Source organism: Calonectris borealis, chromosome 1 (assembly GCF_964195595.1).
Source record: "Calonectris borealis chromosome 1, bCalBor7.hap1.2, whole genome shotgun sequence".
NCBI classification, from domain to species: domain Eukaryota; kingdom Metazoa; phylum Chordata; class Aves; order Procellariiformes; family Procellariidae; genus Calonectris; species Calonectris borealis.
Genome location: NC_134312.1, coordinates 154,896,530 through 154,915,808, shown reverse-complemented (window position 1 = coordinate 154,915,808; position 19,279 = coordinate 154,896,530). Strand labels below are relative to the sequence as shown.

General features: G+C 39.7%; 1 protein-coding gene across 1 annotated transcript in view; it reads right to left on the bottom strand.

Moving 5' to 3' along the window:
* COL4A1 (collagen type IV alpha 1 chain) overlaps positions 1-19,279 on the bottom strand; it is a 137,720-nt gene that overhangs the window by 46,207 nt on the left and 72,234 nt on the right. The window contains exons 3-18 of the mRNA XM_075140829.1: positions 12,357-12,446; positions 12,222-12,266; positions 9,321-9,365; positions 9,149-9,211; positions 8,994-9,047; positions 8,821-8,847; positions 7,427-7,510; positions 7,252-7,314; positions 6,166-6,201; positions 5,580-5,621; positions 3,887-3,976; positions 3,231-3,266; positions 3,029-3,088; positions 831-875; positions 555-608; positions 37-78 (exon numbers count right to left, since the gene is read on the bottom strand). Coding sequence (XP_074996930.1) covers positions 37-78; positions 555-608; positions 831-875; positions 3,029-3,088; positions 3,231-3,266; positions 3,887-3,976; positions 5,580-5,621; positions 6,166-6,201; positions 7,252-7,314; positions 7,427-7,510; positions 8,821-8,847; positions 8,994-9,047; positions 9,149-9,211; positions 9,321-9,365; positions 12,222-12,266; positions 12,357-12,446 — 876 coding nt within the window. The remainder of the gene's footprint in view (positions 1-36; positions 79-554; positions 609-830; positions 876-3,028; positions 3,089-3,230; positions 3,267-3,886; positions 3,977-5,579; positions 5,622-6,165; positions 6,202-7,251; positions 7,315-7,426; positions 7,511-8,820; positions 8,848-8,993; positions 9,048-9,148; positions 9,212-9,320; positions 9,366-12,221; positions 12,267-12,356; positions 12,447-19,279) is intronic.

The following is a 19,279-nucleotide window of genomic DNA, read 5'->3' as shown; positions in this document are numbered from 1 at the left end:
TAAGTTTAAAATAAAACAAGAATTTATTTTACTTACTCTTCCTGGAGGTCCTGGAAAACCTTGTTCACCTTTGTCACCCTAAATCAAAATACAATTTACATTTTGAATCCAGCTCAGATTTTCTTCCCCACAAAATAGGATTTCCTTAGCAAATGAACACTTTGATACAGATTCATATAACTTCCAAATGATAAGTACCTGGACCATTATAATAAGCAGTAAGTAGTTAGTTTGCAGGCCTGTACTGCTTTACACTATGTAAAGAGAAACTGGGATTTTTAGGAAAGTACGTTTGAACATAGGCTGGCTGGGCAAAGAGCTTTTGAAAATAAAGCATGCATTAATCAATTCATATAAGAGATCTAAACCAGGGATACCTAAGCTATCTTAATTTTGACTTTTCCTAGTCTCTGAGTGATGACTTTACAACTTAGTAACATTCATTTAATATTGCTTTATGTACATTTATGTTATAACGCACATCTATGAACACGCCATACAAGCTCTTAACTCCTCATCCTATGTGATGGGAAGCAAAGGCTGCTACTACACACCTTTGTGCCAGGCTCCCCGGGTCGTCCTGGAATCCCAAACCCACCAGGCAAACCCTGCATGTAGAAGACAGCAAAACCAGAAAAGACAAATATAGCTGCATCTTAGCTCTGGCAGCATCAGAGTTTTAAATTTTCAAACCAGTCACTAATTCACCGAAAGCAACAACTTTAAGTAAACAATTCAGAAGGCTAGAAAATTTCAACCATTTACAATACACAGACAGTTCTTTCTCTTGAATGTAAGAAACAGTACTGGAAATTCATTAAAATACATACGGGATCTCCTTTTGGTCCCGGTTCACCATCTTTTCCAGGCTTTCCCTGTAAAACATGAAGTTCCATTCTGCTTAAACAGACGGCCACATACATGCAATTTCTAGATACGATGGGTGAAACACTAGAACAAAACAATCACTATAGTAATGCATTAACCGAAGTGTGCTAACACAGCTAACAGCACAGAGGGTACAAAGCAGGCAAATTGTGACTGCCTACTGCTTATGTTACTCAACATCCTAAAAGCTGCAGAATTAAACAAAATCCTGCAAATCTGTTCCCAGATCCAGAAATAACATACGGATTTCCCAGTCAAGGCTGCTTCAAGACAAAATATACTAACAGCACAGGAAACTGGAACCAGACCCAGAAACTCTTCCCTTCATAGCAATCTCTTTCTATATATACACTCTCCAGCCTCACAAAACCTTTATTCATAGACATTCGGTGGCTCAGTTTCAGCAGAAGGCTTGGAGAGTGGGCCCCTATCAGATCGCGTGGTAATCTAATGGTAAAAAACATTTCATCTAAATTGAAAGTTATAATTTCAAATCATAAGGCGGATGATAACCTAGAATCCAAGACTCTCTCCTCCAGAGCAAAATGATTCACTATTAGACCACTGTGTTAGCCTACAGAGGGGATTAGATTCCCTTGAGGTAATCAACAGGTACGTGATAAATGACCTAGATGGACTAACCTACTTTTCAGCATTCCCTTCCTCTTCCTATGGACTATGAAGGGATTGGCACCTCGGCTTGTAGTCTAATTCGCTGGAGGCTGGCTTTTAGTTGGTGTCACAGTGCTTAGATTGTATGCGTACTATAAGCAATATGAATATGTCCCATGAACCCAAGAAAATATATGTACTTAATACACAAGTAACAGTGCATGCAATTCAGACTAAAGAATAATCCCACCAGTTTTAGGTCAAAAATGCCATCTAAAACAATGCAATTAAAGGATAAAAATGATACAACCAACGTGAACACTGAAGTGTGCAGCTATGGTATCTTATAAAGAAGGATTATGAGTAATTTTTAATGATTCATTAAAAATATGATCGGTAAAGTCAGGAGAGTCTTCAAATGTGCACTGTGATTGGAATTAATCATATAATTTCATTCCATGAAACTAGAATATCAGATCTTAACATCTATTCATCTTTCAAGCCTTATCTTAATTTCAGAAGTAGCTATGATTTCCTTGAACAGCAATAATTATATATAAAATATCTTAGAAAGTTTGTTCAGGGAACTCTGCAGAAACAGAAAGCTGTATTTTTTAACAATTCAAAGATGCTCTGGTTTCCTCAACAAGTTCTAGGCCAACATTTCTCCATCCTTCCAGCTTTCAAGCACTCATTTACTGTAAGAGTGAAAATACACACATGATATTCCCATCACATACCTTTACTGAAAGGATGACAGAACATTTGACCTTGAAGTATATTAGAGAGAGAGATTTTCTCTTTTTCAGATTGAAGTACAATTCAATGCCTATAGATGTGCTGGGTCTTTTTCTAACAGTTTATGAAAACCCGCAATTTGAGAAACAATGCTTTAGGTACGTTTTCATGTAGAAAAAGTATGGGTTTGCTTCCAGCTTCCAGAAAGATAAAGCATGATTCATGCAGAAGTTGTATGGATGAGACTATGATATAAGTCAGACTAGGTAAATGTAACAGACCTTATGGCCTCAAGCATCTACAGTCAGGCTAGAAACCAGCAAGCAAACGTATCTCAGTCATCTAAATTTTTTCCTCCATTCCTCTTCTTTGTAAGAAATGGTACCTTTAGGCTAAGCAGGCTTATTTTGTAGATTGCACATAAGAGTATTTGAAATAACCTCAACACGTTCCATTTAGCTAAAGTCATTCCTACAGAGTGATTTGTTTTGCTTTGCTTTTCCTTCTGTTCTGGAATGACTTAATCTTGCTTCAGTTGGGATCAGTGGGAGTCTTGCCTTTGCCTTCAGCGCTGCAAGCTACTGTTAGGTGTCTAGTTATCTGGAAGTGTGTTACATACTAATAGTACTGTATGTTATTACTACCTTGACTTGTACACCTGTCCTACAGCAAAACTTGCTTGTTTGAAATATACCAAATTTGCTGTTTCACTAATGGTAACTAAGTTTAATTAGCTTATGGAAACAATGCAACAACTAATTATGGTATTGATAAAGTTGAGCATACTTACACGTGGACCAGGCTTTCCAGGTTCACCCTTTTCTCCTTTGAAACCTGAACCTGGCAATCCCTGGAAAATAAGTACACATCAGATTAATAATAATGCCAAATTGTAAAGTAAATTTGCTTTTATCAAATAGCTATATTCAGGGCCATTATCATATTCTTCACAATTTTTAAAGTAACTAAAAAAAATTCTACACAATACTCACTGGGGCTCCCTGTTCACCCTTTTCACCTGGATCACCCTAATGGAATTATTAAAAAAATGTAGATTAGTAAGCAAAATCTTAACCATTATTCATTTAGGTTGTAAATCATTTAATTATTCATGTCAGAAAAAGCACATTTAAGCCTGTTGTCCACTTCAAGAACTATGTCTAATAGTGTGATGTGCAAAAAAAAGTTAAACAAACACAAAATGTGAACCCATTAAAGCTAGTTTATTACATTAGTATATATTGCTTAGACTGCCTAATTCAATAATTGAAAAATGAATTAGCACTCAGATTCCATGAATGTGATTCTGTATATGAAAAGTCCAGTATCAGCTACTTAATTCAATTTTAGAGTATTTGGTGTTTACAGGACTACGCTTATCAATCTTACTTCCTCAGAAAGTCCTCTGCTGTATGCATTACTTATTTATGCAATTATTTATGCATTTATCATTTTATCATATATTTTTCAGAGAAACTTCTAGAAAGACAATCAAAATTCATTCATGAAGTAAAACAGGGAGAAATTTTTGAAGAATTGGCTGTAGGTGACTTAATATTTTCTTTTTCCTGTTTTACTTTTATTTGCTAATTCCTATTGATCATGTTTTAACGAACAGTACAACAAGATTAATCATTTAAGGTCTCACCTTTTCTCCCCTTATGATTTCAGCCCCTTTTTCTTTCATATGTGGTGCTGGTCCTGGTGGGCCTGGGGGGCCCCTTACCCCTTGTTCTCCCTGTCAACACCAAATCCAGGACAGTCCATTGAAAACAGCACTGACACTGAGAACAAACATTACTAAGACCAATAACATTAAAGAGAACTACCACTTGCTTTTAAAAATATAGCTAATTGGTTTTTTTTAAATTCTTATTCCAGCAAAATCAGTCAGTGAAAGGGTTACATACACAGTTATAGCAGACAGAACTGTATAATTGGTGACAGACAGAGACTGCCCTGAAGAAAGATCTCTGAATCCCCTTTTAGGGTGAAGATTGATTAACACCAAATATCAGGAACATATCCAATTAATTATTATAATAGTATAAAAGCTTTTTAGGGTCTCCTTTAGGAAGAAGGAGATTAGAAGGGAAGAGGTCAGGTGCAGAAAGCTGATGTCTGGAGGAAAATGTTAGTCAAAACTTATAGTCTTCCATCAGCTTTACAACCGTCCGTAAAGGCCAACTTCGAGATGGTAACTGTGGATCATACTTTTTTAGTATGTACATATGTGTCAGGGGTCAGAACCTCATCTCCTTATACAATGCAAAAGCACTATCTTTTACAGTAAAACACCTCCAAAAAGGCTGGATACACTTCTGTCAAGCAGCAATGCATAGCAATACCAGTTATTTTTTGCTAAAGACAAACCTGAGGAGTCCAGGAAATCTCCACATACTTCTATGGCCAACATTTTTCACGAAATTTTATGATAACAAGTTAATCTCAACAATGTGTCATGTAGCAAAAAATTCTAACCATTAGGAATCATGTGACTCAAAATACATACATAAGGTGGTGGATAAAAATCCACCACCTAAGTAACATAATTTACTTATACTCCAAAAGGCCTCTGTCAATGACACTCATGAGAAGCTTCTGGAGAAGGGCTCAGACACACTATCAATTTACCAAATAACCCATGACTACATGCATTTCTTGGTTCCTGAAAATGCAAGATAAGGCACTTTAGCCTAGACCTCTCAGTGGGCGAGGTAACGCATTAAACCTATCATGTTTTACCTCCCATTTGATGCTGGTTAAGAGAATAAAAGGGATCCTGGAGCACATGTTTTGGCTTAGTTTCATTCAAAAGTAAACCAGTCGGTGTGCTCTGAAAACTCTTCCTGGTTCAGTCAAAACACAGTAAAAGGGGACAGCTGAAAGATCCACTTCAAAAGTATACACTACCAATCCAAACTAAGGCAGACAGGCCCTCAAGAGTCCTACCACAATTAATTCTGATAATTCTGGACAGCACATTAAATCTCATTCCTCAGAACTAAACCTATTTCAAACAAATCTCACGATGAGTCCTAATATACAGAGTAAATGCTTCCAGATCTGCCTATTGCAAACTGAAGTAGTTGGTACTAGTCACAGCTGGAAAACAGGAAAATGACCTAAATTAATGTCAGGTATAACATCATCATGAACAAAGTCTGTAACTGTTCATGACTTCTGTTCATTTGGGTGTAAGTTACAGATTTACTCAAGTCTTCCAAAAATTACAATGCTGATTTTCTCCATAGATTGATTCCAAGAGTTTATTTATTTAAAACAAAGTATCAAGAATATTTCTGACAGCTGTCATCTAGAAGTTTTCAAAAGAGTCTTACCTTTTCACCTTTGGGACCCTGAAAGCCCAAACCCATGTAGCCCTGAAAATAAAAATTACACATACTTAGTCAATTTTTATCAGCAGTGCATACATGCATACGTACACATATATGAAGGTATTTTGTATAAGGCAAAAGTTAAGAGAGGATATAAAAGACAGGATATGTCTTTTAAATGCACATGTGAAACAAATAAATAATTATGTCCTAACCCTCCCTGCTGTTTTCTTAAGTCAGCAATTCATGAAAAAAATACATAGAATGAAATTTATCGGATAATTTTATTGTCAGTATGCTCTTTTTTTTCAACGTTTTACTCAAAATGTTGACATTTTTAGATGAGTTCAAATAATCACAGAATGTTGTAATTACTACTGATTTAATCAAGTGAGATAACAGATCCAAACAAATTTGATAAAAAATGCATTAAAAATCTCTCTTTATGATGCCCATTAAGACACAAAAACAGACCCCAAAGTGAAAAAAACCCACTTCTTTAGGACCATTCGTTTCCAGCTTTTTGGGGAACTGGTTTGCCAAATAAATAAACAAATAGACTTAACCTTTATAATAAAAAGAGTCTTACCTTCTCGCCTGGGAGTCCTGGTGGCCCTGGGGGACCCTACAAGACAGTACATTTTAGCATAGAGAGAGAGAGAGAGAGAGTACACTAGTTCGAATAATGTCTTATTCTATAAAGATAGCAAAAATGCAAATCTTTCCATTAAATCAAGATGTAAAGTCGTTCTCTGCTACTGTCCATAACTCACAACTTAGAATAAATAATAAAAACAAACAGAATCTGTCTAAGATATCTCATCAGACCTTGTTTTGCAGTTAAGAGTGTTGAACCTAATCAGCATCTAGACAAGAGACAATCAAAAAAAAGTCTATGGTACTGCACTGTAAAATAACTCTATTGCTGACTTTTTTTTTTTTTTTGCAGTTTTGCATGCTAAATATTAGTCCTCCTCTTTCTTTCATTAAAATTGTTCTTTTATACCTCAGCAATTGCAAATGCTGACTAAACTGTACTACCATTTTCCTTTACATCACTTTCAGTTTTCTTCAGAAGGGTAAGAAATCTCACACAGCTCATTTTAATAGCCAGAAACACTGGGTGGACTTTTACCAGATGGAAATAACTGATCCCTGCTAGTGTTACCTGCATCCAGTACAGGAAGAGAAGATATTAGGTATCTGTTAAACCTGTCAAAATGTCAAACAGCTGAAATGCCTTCAGCATTTGGCAATTACCATAGTAACAGACAGTTGATATCCTGCTTTCCACTGTACTACCTACTGTGGCTGCCCATAAGAACAACCTCAGCAAACATTTTGATTTAGGTCTGGCTGCTAGGTTTGTGGTTTATTTTCTATAAATTAAGTGGAGGAAGAAGGCAAAGGACGAGTAACTATTACAACCCCTGCCACACAAAAATACCCTCCAAGCCTGCAAGAAAAGAAGATGACTGTAGGAGCAGCTGCTGTTGAAAACGTATGTTACGTAGTCATTCCTGCCATGGTAGAGTCCAGGAGGCTAAACATGAAGCCTGGAAACACAGGTTATCTTTCCCAAATCCCAACAAACACGGGCTATACACACCTTGTAGAACTTTCTTATAATAAAGCTCTATAAGAAAAGTGCAAACCACCATGAGAGGAAACTTACTGGATCTCCTGGAGGCCCTTGTGGCCCCATTGGTCCCTGAAACCCTGGAGTTCCAGGTGGACCCTATGAAAAATTAAAATGGCATAATTAAAAAGTGATATTTATTTGGTAATTTCATGATACTGATATAACTTTAATTGAAGCTTACTGCTATTCAAACATCACTTAGACTTACAGGTAGTCCAGGTTGGCCAGGAAAGCCTTTATCACCTTTTAGCACACTAGGAGGTAAAAGACCAATCACTTCACCTGGATCTCCCTATAATAAGAAAAGAAAAAGAATAATACTTGAACATCCATTCAAATACATTCAAAAACACTAATATTGAGATGAGAGGAAAGTTGGAGGTATGCAAAGCTATGGAAAGCTGCCTTAAAAAATGTCACCTTACTTCTTTTCATTCAGCTGAAACATAGCAAGAGATATTAAAAGTTAAGACCTTAATTGCCAAATGTCCTTTAAAGCCACCTAAAGAGATTCCAGTACCAAATCTTCTTTCATACCCTAATTTCCTATACTGTAATGGGTAATCAGAAAGATTTTCCCACCAAATCTATCACTACTACAGTGTCACCACACAATTGGAGCAACTGACCTGTCTGCTGAGAGAAGTCGTAACTTCACAATCTCTTTTGCAGATTGAGATCTCCAGTCTTATATCTAATTTTGACATAAAAGCCATTTATGGCATCCTTTTTCTTCAGAAAGAAACTATTCTGATTGTTATCCACTTCTTTATGTCTCTTTTTTTGATAGCACAAGATCCCATTTTTCCTGCATTTTTGTACAAAGTTGCAATGTTGTAAGTGATTTTATTTCAGGAGTTGTACCTATGCATACAAGCCTGGGAAGAAACATTGCAGTACTTCAGTGTTTATAGACTAAGTCAGTTCTTCCCATGTGAGAGAAAGAGCAAAGGGCATTTTACAACTTCAGGTAGTCATGTCGTTACCAATCTGAGATTACATATAGACTTATATTTAGCTTACAGTTCCAAATTGTATCTGTCCATTTTAAAGAGCAAAAGCTCTCTGTTGACACTCAATATTTCATTCTCCAGCTCACAAAACACACTCAGATACCTAGTTAGTTGGCTTAATTTTTTTCTTTATGAAAACTGTTTAATATGTGTTGGATGCTTCTCATATTGTGGGCTATATGACCTTCTTCCACAAACAATATTTATTTGAAACTATTTAGATAAATTAAATGTCAATATCAAAACAAATGTTTGAATCATAAAATCTATCTAAATCTTTATGCACAATTGGGTGGCCACCATACGACTTATACATAATTAATGATATGTACTTTTTTTTTCTGTTGTAATCCATGTAATACTTACACTTTTAAGGCCTGCATGGAACAACACATACGTTCAAATGTTATTAACTGGAGGTTGCCCCACTGTCTTTATTTAGTGGGACTGCAGAACAGAGTACAAAGTGAAACATGCCAGTACAATTTTTCAGTCCTTAAGTAAGGACTGCTAGTCTTAGAGGGTGTAGAGTTCACGCTAATTCTTATTGTTAGAAGCAGGACCTGAATACACTTAGAGTAAAATGTACCTTCATTCCAGGAGGTCCTGGGGGTCCCTATGGAAAAAGACGTATTTGGTGTTATTTTTCCACAGTATTGTATATTTTACATCTTACACTCTATATAAATTTCATATAGTTATATTTGCATTTCAAGAATCAGGGTTGAAACAAGTGAATCAAGCATGAAAGATTCTACTTACTATGCTCCCAGTCAGTCCTGGTAAACCTGGGGGACCTACTGGACCTCTTTCACCCTGAGGGCAACAGAGAAATTGGTTTTGTTTAGGGAACATATGCTCGAGGGATGTTTTTATTTCGACACAGAAATGCTGTTATAAACATATGTAAATGTCACCTTTGTGCCATTACATCCTGGAATGCCAGGTGGACCAGGAGGGCCATCTTGTCCAGGAATGCCCTACATGAAAAGAAAGTAAAGAAATTAGCAGTATTAGCAATAACCCAGGTCAGAGGTCACGATTAAAACTTTGATGTTCTTTGTAAAAATACATATACTTCATACGTACAGGAAGGCCTGGGTTTCCTGGAAAGCCTGACACTCCTGGGGGGCCCTGCAATTGAAAAAAACATAAACTGAAATGACAAACCCACACAACAGCAACGACAAGCTGCAGCCCGAGTCGCATCTTCAGCGGTGACAGTCAAAAAACAAGTAATAGTTTCTTTTAAACTTCCTTGACAAAATAGCTCTAATCTTCAAAACCTCTCAATCATGGCATCTTAGTAATCGATAACTGAAAGCAACTTTTTATATTTCTTTAACTTTTTAAGCAGCAGTATGGATTTCCTTCAACAGGAACTGGACTAGAGCCTTATGCACAGGAGAAAAGGAATGCGGAAGTGCTGTCTTCTCACAACCATCATTCCCAAAATGAAATCTACTGTTGTGTGTGGTGCATTTCCCCCCTTCCCCTGGGCCACGCTACGACCTCAGGAACTCCTGTTAGGCCTTAGCCATTGTGTAACCAGTTGGGCGGTTGAGCGTCCCTTGACGGTACCAGGCACTCTCGCATGGCTAAGGTGGGGAGCGACGCTGATCGTACCAGGCCTGATCAAGGTAGGGAACAAGAGCAGGGGATAATTTGTCATCTCTGACAGCCCTGAAGCACTCCCTACCTGGATCATAGCTCAAGTGGAACGATACCATGGTTACCACAGAACAATACCATAATTACTACCCCAGTGCATCTCGGCTAGTGCCCAAGATGGAAATTTACTGATGACTAAAGCCAATCATCTTGCAAACCTACAAAGAGCGGTCCCAAGGGAGGCCCTTTGAGTTCTCCTGGACCACAGCGGGCTGCGCCTAGAGTCTCCCTCTGAGCGGGACAGCTCTCAGAGTTCACAAACTCTCAAGTCTGTGATATTTGGAGGACCATCGGGACGTGGGCTGAAACACTCCTCAGCCGAGACACTCCTCAGGGCTCAACCCTTCGCCCGTTGAGAAATGCCAAGGCATTTAACGTGAGTATTTCACAGACTCGAAAGGAATTTTTAACCGGTATCTTTACCTAGCTACAGGCCTTTATAAATTTATCTAGCTATGGGCCCTTGTGCGTGAATAAATCTATATTGTGTGTGTGTGTGTATTGATTTAGATAACTAACAATAAGCATAATCTGTAATTTAGTAATTATAGTAAGTTTGATTAACTTGCTTTGTAACCGTTAAATTAGTCAATGATTAAGTGCTGTCAAAATCTCATGATCTACCCTAAAACTGTGAATGAACTTCAGGTCGCTGCTAAACATATATAACCTCTTAGGCATAAACCGTTGACCAGGTCTGAGACTAGGGGTAGATCCAGCCGCACCTCGACTCCTCTCTGAGAAGGCATTTAGAAAGCAAGGGGGTCTACTCTGAACCTTGTGACTCAACGGGAGGGTCTTCCTTACTCTTTTTGTTCTTGGTCTTTCTATAAATCATTCCAACATAATTCTGACACGATTTTCCCTGTGTATACTTAATCCATGTAATGAGTAATAGAGTGAACCTTACCATCGAATTCTGTTAAGTCATGCTTTTACAAATTTCTATTAAAATCACCTTTTGCTGATACCTTTGCCAGTGATTCTTTAGGCGGCCTCAAAACCACTCATTCGTGACAAATTGGCATAGTCGGCAGAATCCTAAATCAGTATTTCGCAACATGTAGGCACATCTTCATAGCAGAAGAGGATGTTAACGCACTGTAAAGATGCTTCTCTATGTTTCATACTCCACATCAGTGTATCAATTCACCCTTATTATCAAAAAACCTACCGGGTTGAGATAACTCTTTCTCCTTGAACAGCTTTCCAGTGTAATGAATCAGGAGTTTGACTTGGCACATCATTTTCATCCTACCAGCTTATTTATTCATGGAGTATTTCCTATTACATGTATTGTGAAGCAGAAAAGATGTATGGGAATCCCATGCTCAGGTAGTATATTGCGTCTTCCAAAACTTTATAATTGCTACAATACAGTCTACCTGCACTGTAGCACACAAACACATTTGCCAGGAGATGCCAATTCACATTAACACTCAGGATATCCCAGAGTCATGAACATCATAGACTGAAATAAGGATTTCTTGATCTAGCAGAATACTCCCTCTGTAATAGCTCAGAAAATGCAGTTGATTCAGTAAATTGTATGTGCTGCAGCAACTGCAGACAAATGGAGAACAAAACTGAGACAGCATTTTGAAAATCGGTGGGCAAGAGGGTATAGCTGAAAATGTATGCATCATTACTGGTCAAGTCATTCGAATCCTCTTACATCATTACATTACGAAACGTGAAAATGCTCAGAATGAGCTTGGCACCTCACAAAACCCCAAAAGACATGGCCTTGGCTAATATAATGTGCTAAAATAAGTGTTAGGTAAGTGCCACATTAAACAGAAATGACAACAGAAGGTTACAGGCATATGCAGAGCCTCTTCAAGCAAAGTCAAGAGATCTTTGTCCCTGGCTTTAATTTGGCTCTGCACACTGTGCACATTTTTAACATGTATGTGCTCATGGGTGTGCCAGCTTCTCTGTTGGAGTGTTTCAAGGAGTTTAGATGGCAAACACAAAGGAGAATTTTGCATGAGGTAATAAGGTTGGTTCATATTCAAGCTGGAAAAAAGCCTCTTGGTATGTCAGAAAGATATCAAAGGCATATTAAAACCAGTGCTGTTGATGCAGTGGTAAGTACCAGATGAAAATGCAAATGGACAAAGGCACTGACTACCAAATGCAGAAAGAACTTCAAACGCAAAAGCAAGAGTTTTGAAATTATTGTGCAGTACAAGGGGATGCCATTGATTAACTCAAAGAAGAGACTAACTCCATCTTGCACTTGAAGGCAGCCATGGAGAGTTAAAGACATATAAACCCACAGCCATCAGAATTGCAAAAAAGTAAGTTAGAACTCACTCTAGTTCCCTTTGTTCCTGGCAGTCCTGGTTCTCCAGTATCACCCTGCAAAGGAAAAGAGATAGCTTTGTCTTTCTTACGGACAACGATCTAGGGAAATTTGAGTGGTTTAAATATTAAAGCTTAAGTTCTTACCTTTAGCCCTGGTGGCCCAGGAGGACCTTCAGGTCCTTGCATTCCAGGAAACCCAATCACACCCTGTAGTCCAGGCAAGCCTCTTTCTCCCTGTGGAAGAAGAAAACTCATTACCAACTAAACAGCTGAAGCTGCTTCTTCAAGCAACTCACACATCCCCTGTTTCTGTGCTCAAGAAACCTGCTGGGTGGTAAGAAGCTACATGTGACAGGAAACATTTCATGTCAGTATTTGAAAGAAGGATTATTATAAACAAAGAAATATTTCTGGTTCAGTAATAGGTTGGCAGAGTCTGAGTATGGCATAATAGAAAAGCACTCTTTGAATGCCAATGAAACCTTTTTTCTGTCTCCCTAGATAGCACTGTTCATAGTATGTTTATACCCCTGGGATCAGGAAGGCCACCTGCCCTCTAATAAGACTAACCTGCATTCCTACAGAGATACCACTAAACCCTGGTAGAAAATCTAACACCCCAAATCAGCAATTAAATTCCTGAAAACTGCAAATATCACTGTTCAGTCACTACTGTATGAGTAGCCAATACCACTCCTCTTCTTGTATATCATTCACAACAGCAGATTTTGGAGACCAGGCTTGTCACTTTTAGTCTTGAGTTTCAGGGTGGTTCAGAGCCTGAGTGCTTCGAGATACAGGATCTTCCCGAGCAGCGGAACATACAGATTTTGTGTGTCATCCTTTAGGTTCTTCTTTCATGCTGTATGGGACACCCGTGTTTTCTGTGCTGCCCCCTTCCCTACAACCCCAAATGTATTTAAATCAGATAAATCTAGAGGCAGAAAATCCATTCACACTCTAGATCAATATTGCAGCTATTACACGTTCACTATACTTGGACTCCCAATGAAACCAAGATGAACACTGTCTGAATAAAGGCTGCAAAATCTACACATAGGGGAGACAGAAAAAAATTATGCCAAGGTCTGAAAACAGCAAATCAAGCAAATCAAAAGCCAAACGGTTCCGCGTAGGAAGTAACTACAGTTTATCCTTTCAGGGTGTGGTGTGAAACAGCACATATTGTCCAAAAAATTTGGGAATATTGGATCAATAAAACACTAATGAGCAACTGCAAAAGGAAAACGTATACAAGTTTGGACAACAGCTAAGAAACATGGCACCTGCTTTAGAAACTCAAAACACAGACCAGTTTTCAAAGGATACCAACAAGGAAATAAAATCAACAAGGTTCAAAACATACAAAAGGAAGCTACACAAAGATCTAAGTTTTCAGCAAAACAGTGAGAGATGAGATTGCTATTTGTAATTAACAAACGATTTAGTATGTTGATTTTAGGATGGCTAATAGCAAGAAACTTTTCTCCTGTTTGCTCAGGACAAAGATTCCCAGCAATATGCTGGTAACTTGCAGGGCTCAGCTGAGGACTGAGCACACAAGGGAAGAAGAACATCTGAGTCTTGGAGAGCTCACTCTTCAAGTAGGTATAACAGGCATCTTGCAAAGAAAAGGTTATGATATGCAGGCAGAGGAAACCACGGATGACCCAGGGACATGGTGCTAGTTACAGTTTCAGAAGATAAGAGGAATTGGAAGATTTGTGGAGTTACCGGGTTGATGTTGGTTTTTAGCTCCTTGGCCAGGATCTTGTTAAGAAGATGAAGAGACAAAGGAGAAGAGAGGTGATTGACGGGCAAGAAGAGCAGGGCCAAGGAGGAAGGAGGGGAGAAAACTATAACTGAGATGATAAGAGCATGAGACAGTGAAATCAAAATAACACTCATTTATTAAAATTTCCTGCCAGGAAAAATTCTTCTGCTGCCTCTCCTCTCCTTCCTCCCACAAACATAAATTTTTCAATAAAAAGGTTCTTTCTGAGGCAAACAATCAGTTTTTCCTAGAAGTGACGAAATGGCATGATCTCCTCTATTTACTCCCCAGTATTCTTTGTCATGGTTTGAGAATAAAGTTTGCTAGTAACCCAAATCCCAGGCAGTGTGTTAGACCACAAAACACAGCAAAACAAAGCAAACAGCAGAACAGCTGAAGAAATATATTTCTAGGTCAGCTGTAAGAGGTACAAAGTCGAAGTTCTAAAGTAATTAAAATTGTTTTGAAAAATATTTTAAGGAAGACTGTATCAGGATCCAGGCCTCTGAATAAATGTTGAAATAATTATCCTAAAATCTGAAGGCTATCTGAAACGTTGAACAGATTACTGAGGTTCTTAAAGCCATACTTTGGCTGGCTAATTGGCACTGCAGTAACAAGTGTATCTCTACAAAACCAGATGTTGTTTCACTTCAGACCAGGATTTTACACTGAACCCTGGGCACTTGCTCTCATGACTTGCTGGGAGATGGACTAAGGAGGGAGAAGACACCCAAGTCCATAAAACAAGGGTTTCCATTGCTGAAGAAAAGCACATCATGTGCAAATGAGAAGAAAACAAGATTATTTTGACACCTACGGAGAAATATGAGTCATGTGCAACACGACTAATACTTTATGCACTCAGGAGTTCTGTCCATCTGCGGATTTCAACACACTTCGAACCACTGCACCCTGCAACGCAGGGAAATAGTCTTTCCTCCATTCTTAAGGAAAGATAAAACTGAGGTTTACAGATCAGATTTTCACTTAGTCTAAGGCTCCCTTAAGACTGTTCTGGCACTGTAAAAGGGCCTTAACGTGCCTGTAAATCACTCACTAAGGTAATGACCACTTCAGCTGGCCAAGGAGGTTAACTCAAGGCTTGAAATAAATAAAAACTTGGGCTTCCAAGGCAACTATAGTCAATTCTCTCAAGGCTGTCTTCAACCTCCCAGGCTGCCCTGTCTGAAGGGTAAAAGATAGCTGCAGGAGAAAAGTCGAGACCATACTGAGTCACTTCGAGCTAAGATACATCCAGGTTTCCATACAAACATTTTATTTTATTGACTCTAACTGTTAGGCCAACAAGAAAAATAACTGGCTATTTGTCCAGGACTTCTGGACGTCTAGTCAAGCTACTGGATGTCCCAAGGCCTGGAGAGCATAACTCCTGAGCATGTGGAGGGCTGCACCGTCCCAAATACTGCAGACTCATGGTTTTTCATACTGGAACTGAGCTCATCTTTTTGCCTGTGATTTCCCAGAGGGAAGTAAGGAAACATAAAGGTGACTGTGGGCGTGAGAGCTGCCGGATCCCTCTCTTTATGCAACCTGCCACCTTGGCCACTTATTCTAACAGAGGGGCATGGACTTACACACTGCTTACACCTCTCCCTCTACTCTGCCCTCCCATTTGATTTTACTGCAAAATAAGTTTGGGGTAAATGTTGAGTAAGTAGCCCCAAACTTGTGCAGTCTCAGGCTACACAGTTAATGGGACCTTACTCCTCCATGCCATCCATGGAAACTCAGAGAAGTTAGGATAACCTAGTCCACCAAGACCCAGTAACAGACCAAGGGATGTCTCCTGGGTTCCAGTCCCTTTCTTTAGTCCAGGTATCAGACTGCCTCTTTGCATAACAGTCTTAGAAAACTAGTGTGCCAAAACTTGAAAGGAAAGAAGCAGCGCTAATGAACAAAGCTCTAACTTCAGTACTCCTGCTCCAGTTAGTATCAACTTCCACCATGAGATGTTTTTTTGGCATCAGTGAAACCACACTAAACTACAGTAAAATTCTATCAATCTCGAAGTATCTACACTAAACAAGAGAGTACAGAAACTCTACCATCTAGAAGCTGTAAAGTCATGTGAATGCAGAGCTCCACGTCTCCTAATGTCACTGGGTAGATAAGCCCACAGAGATCACTGGGGTAGCAACACTCGTACTGCTGCTTTCCTACCCTAAGTGGCTTATTTGGACCTTCAAGCTCAGATGAAGCTATCACTTATTACGTTGCACAGTACAGACATCAGCATGTCCTGAAGATGCCTTGCATTGCAAGGAAATACTTGAGCAGCATCCTTTCCCTGCTTGCCTGCCCAGTTCCTTTCTTCACTCAATGTTCCAGCTAAACAGCCCAACAGCTAGTGTTTGCACTACATGTATGCTGCAACTCATTAAGCATCCACACTACATAAATCGGCAAGCACCAGATCACCGCTGTTACCCCACTTATTTTCACTCAGCACTGAGATTTCTAGCTGTGATGTGTGAAGAGCATGAGACTCTGACTGCAAGGGCTATGTATTGTTCAAGTTCCAATATTCACAGCTGCAAAATCTTGGCAAGTAATATTGAAAGAGCTTCTGCTTCTTACAAATCAATTCATGAGACTCAAAAATTAAAACAGATGTAACCAAGTCATCTGTACCTCTGCTGATTCAATGCAAACTGTCCGAAAGTACAAGGGAGAATTCATTACTCAGCTCACAAAAATGAGCATTCTGCCACTCAGCTGCTGAAAATGCGGAGGTGCTACGTAAAAAGACAGCAAGTGCTCAGTTGCTCTTGCACTCATTTAATAAGCAAGATGCCTGTGTTAGTCCAGCTTTTGTGAAATGCATCCAAATGCCTTTGCATTAGATAGCTCAAATTAAAAACAATTAAATGGAATTCTAAACAGAGGAGAACCTGTTAAGAGTGTAACTACAGGGGCTAGCATTTTTGCTGGCACCCACTCTTCCAAATTAGCCATGAAATGCTGTTTGACACATGGAACAACTGCAGATTGCTATGCAAGAGAGTCACATGAAGTAAGTAGTTTCAGAAGATTCAGCTGTAATAAATTAAGTGTTGAGGGGGAGGAAATAATCACCACCCCATTATAAATTATTTCCCCTATTATTTTGTCTAGGGACTGCTGGACCGGGAGATTTCAGACTTGAGAGACTGGTAACATGGATATAAATCAACTGCTTCCAGAAGTGCGGGCTCACAGGGTGTCTGGGCCTGTACGAATATAATGTTCTCAGGCTCTCTAGAGACTCAGGCACGTGGTGAATAACAATGTGCAGATCTTCCCAAACCCATTTGAAAGATGCTTCGTTTGCCTCTGCCAGCGATCGCCCTGCAGCTGAGACAGGAGGACAGAGACGTGCCTGCCCTTCAGCCGAAAAGACATAAAACTCAGTCTTAGAGAGAGATGTCAAAAGCCAGCCTAGCTGATCTACCTAGCAAAGGTGGTTCTTCTCCTCCTCCTCCTTTTGAAGGGATGGTGCCACCTCACCCTTCTTTACACCAGCTGGTACAATTCCCTCAGCCTCCACTGCACCAGTTCAGCTCACTAAATTTACTCACTTTTCTTTAGCAAGTGAGCTTGCTTCGGTCTCAGTAATCTGAGGAGCTCATCAAGTGGCCAGGTGGCTGCCAGAACCGATGTGAGGAGGACATAGCAATGCAGGGCGGAAAGGCGGCGAGAGCAGCTTCTCACACCAGCACAGTGGGGTTTGCTGGAGTTCATGCACCAGAGCTCCTCAGCTGTGCCTTTGCTGCAAGAGGAACTGAGTTGGGAGCCAACAAACGTTTGACCTTACTGGAGAGCCATCTTCAGACCAGTGTTGCTGCTGACTCCAACGTCGTTATAAGCTCAGACTTTCTCTTTCACAAACACACGTGCCCCCCTGTTCCCAAAAGCTAATGTTCATTGAACTGAAATGCCACCAAGCGCATGTGTGGCAAAGAAATGCAACTGCTTCAAGATGAAGATTGAGGATGCAGTTTCCAAAAAGAGAGAAATAGGGCCTGACAATTCAGCATTCTCTTTTATTTTTCTCTTATCCTCAGTCTGATTTTAGAAACAGTCTCAAACATTGCTTTTGAAAGAAATTAGTTTGAGACCTAGGTGCAACTGTTAACAAGAAAACCCACCAGCCAAAACATTCATCACACCTTGATGCTCCAGTGTGATCTTGTAAAACCTACAGCGATGCACAACAGCCTTGCAATGCACTACGTGGCTTCTACCCAGACTATCCCAAACCACATGAGAGGTGAATGCAGGCTCTGTATTTGTTCCTTCAGCTGATGTAACTGTGAGTGCTCAAGTGAATTGGCTTCGAGGTGTCAGACCAGTAATTACACTGCACAGTGGGAAACACTATTGTGCAATCTGAGTAGCACTCTCAAGTCACAGTGTTTCTCTCCACACTCTTTTAAACATGTGTTACAGAATTGTAATTGGCTCAGTGTTACATTAGTGAAGACATAGAGGTGGGGAATATCCAATTCTTTAAAGAGTATTCCTAACCACCAGAGGGAGCACCGGCCCTGAATATCCTTCAGGATTAAAATAAACATGTACGATAAATATCATCTGTTCGTCCTCAGCTGCACTTACCATTTTCAGTATTTTATTGAAAGTGTGAAGTGGATATCAGTCAAACAGAATTATTGCTATATGCTTACAGGGCAAGTGTCCTCAAATGCACTAAGGATGCTTAACATTACAAAATTCCCACTGCACATCCTTCAGCACTAGAACCTATCTGTAATATAGCTATACAATTCTGGAGCCACACGAGTAATGAGTAATTAATTACATAAACATAACTGTGAAGACATGCAAAGAATCTGCGTAGGAGCTCTGTAAAGATCTTGGCTCACCTGACAGTATGCAGAATGGAAGAGGGGGGTCGGGGAGGGGGGGAGGAAGGGGGGAGAATCAGCAAAGCCTGGATTCTTGCACCGCCAGGAAGCATCTGAGAAAGCTCACTCACGTGGAAACATGAGTCCAGCACTTTTGGCATGACTGACAGAAGGAGCAGCCATGACAGTTTTACATCACCTGCACAGCTCCACAGTCAGGCTGGCTGTGGGCTGGATGAGTCCCCTGCACAACTTCAAGCATTACCAGGGCTGCTCTACATTATACACAGACATGTATGTTGACAAAGAGCTACCCCAATAGTTGCTGGGGAACAGCATTCTCTAGTCACGCCTCCTCTGCCACGGTGCTAGTTCTGCCATCTCCTTCTCCCTTTGCTCCCTCCCCGGTGACATTCACCTGTGGG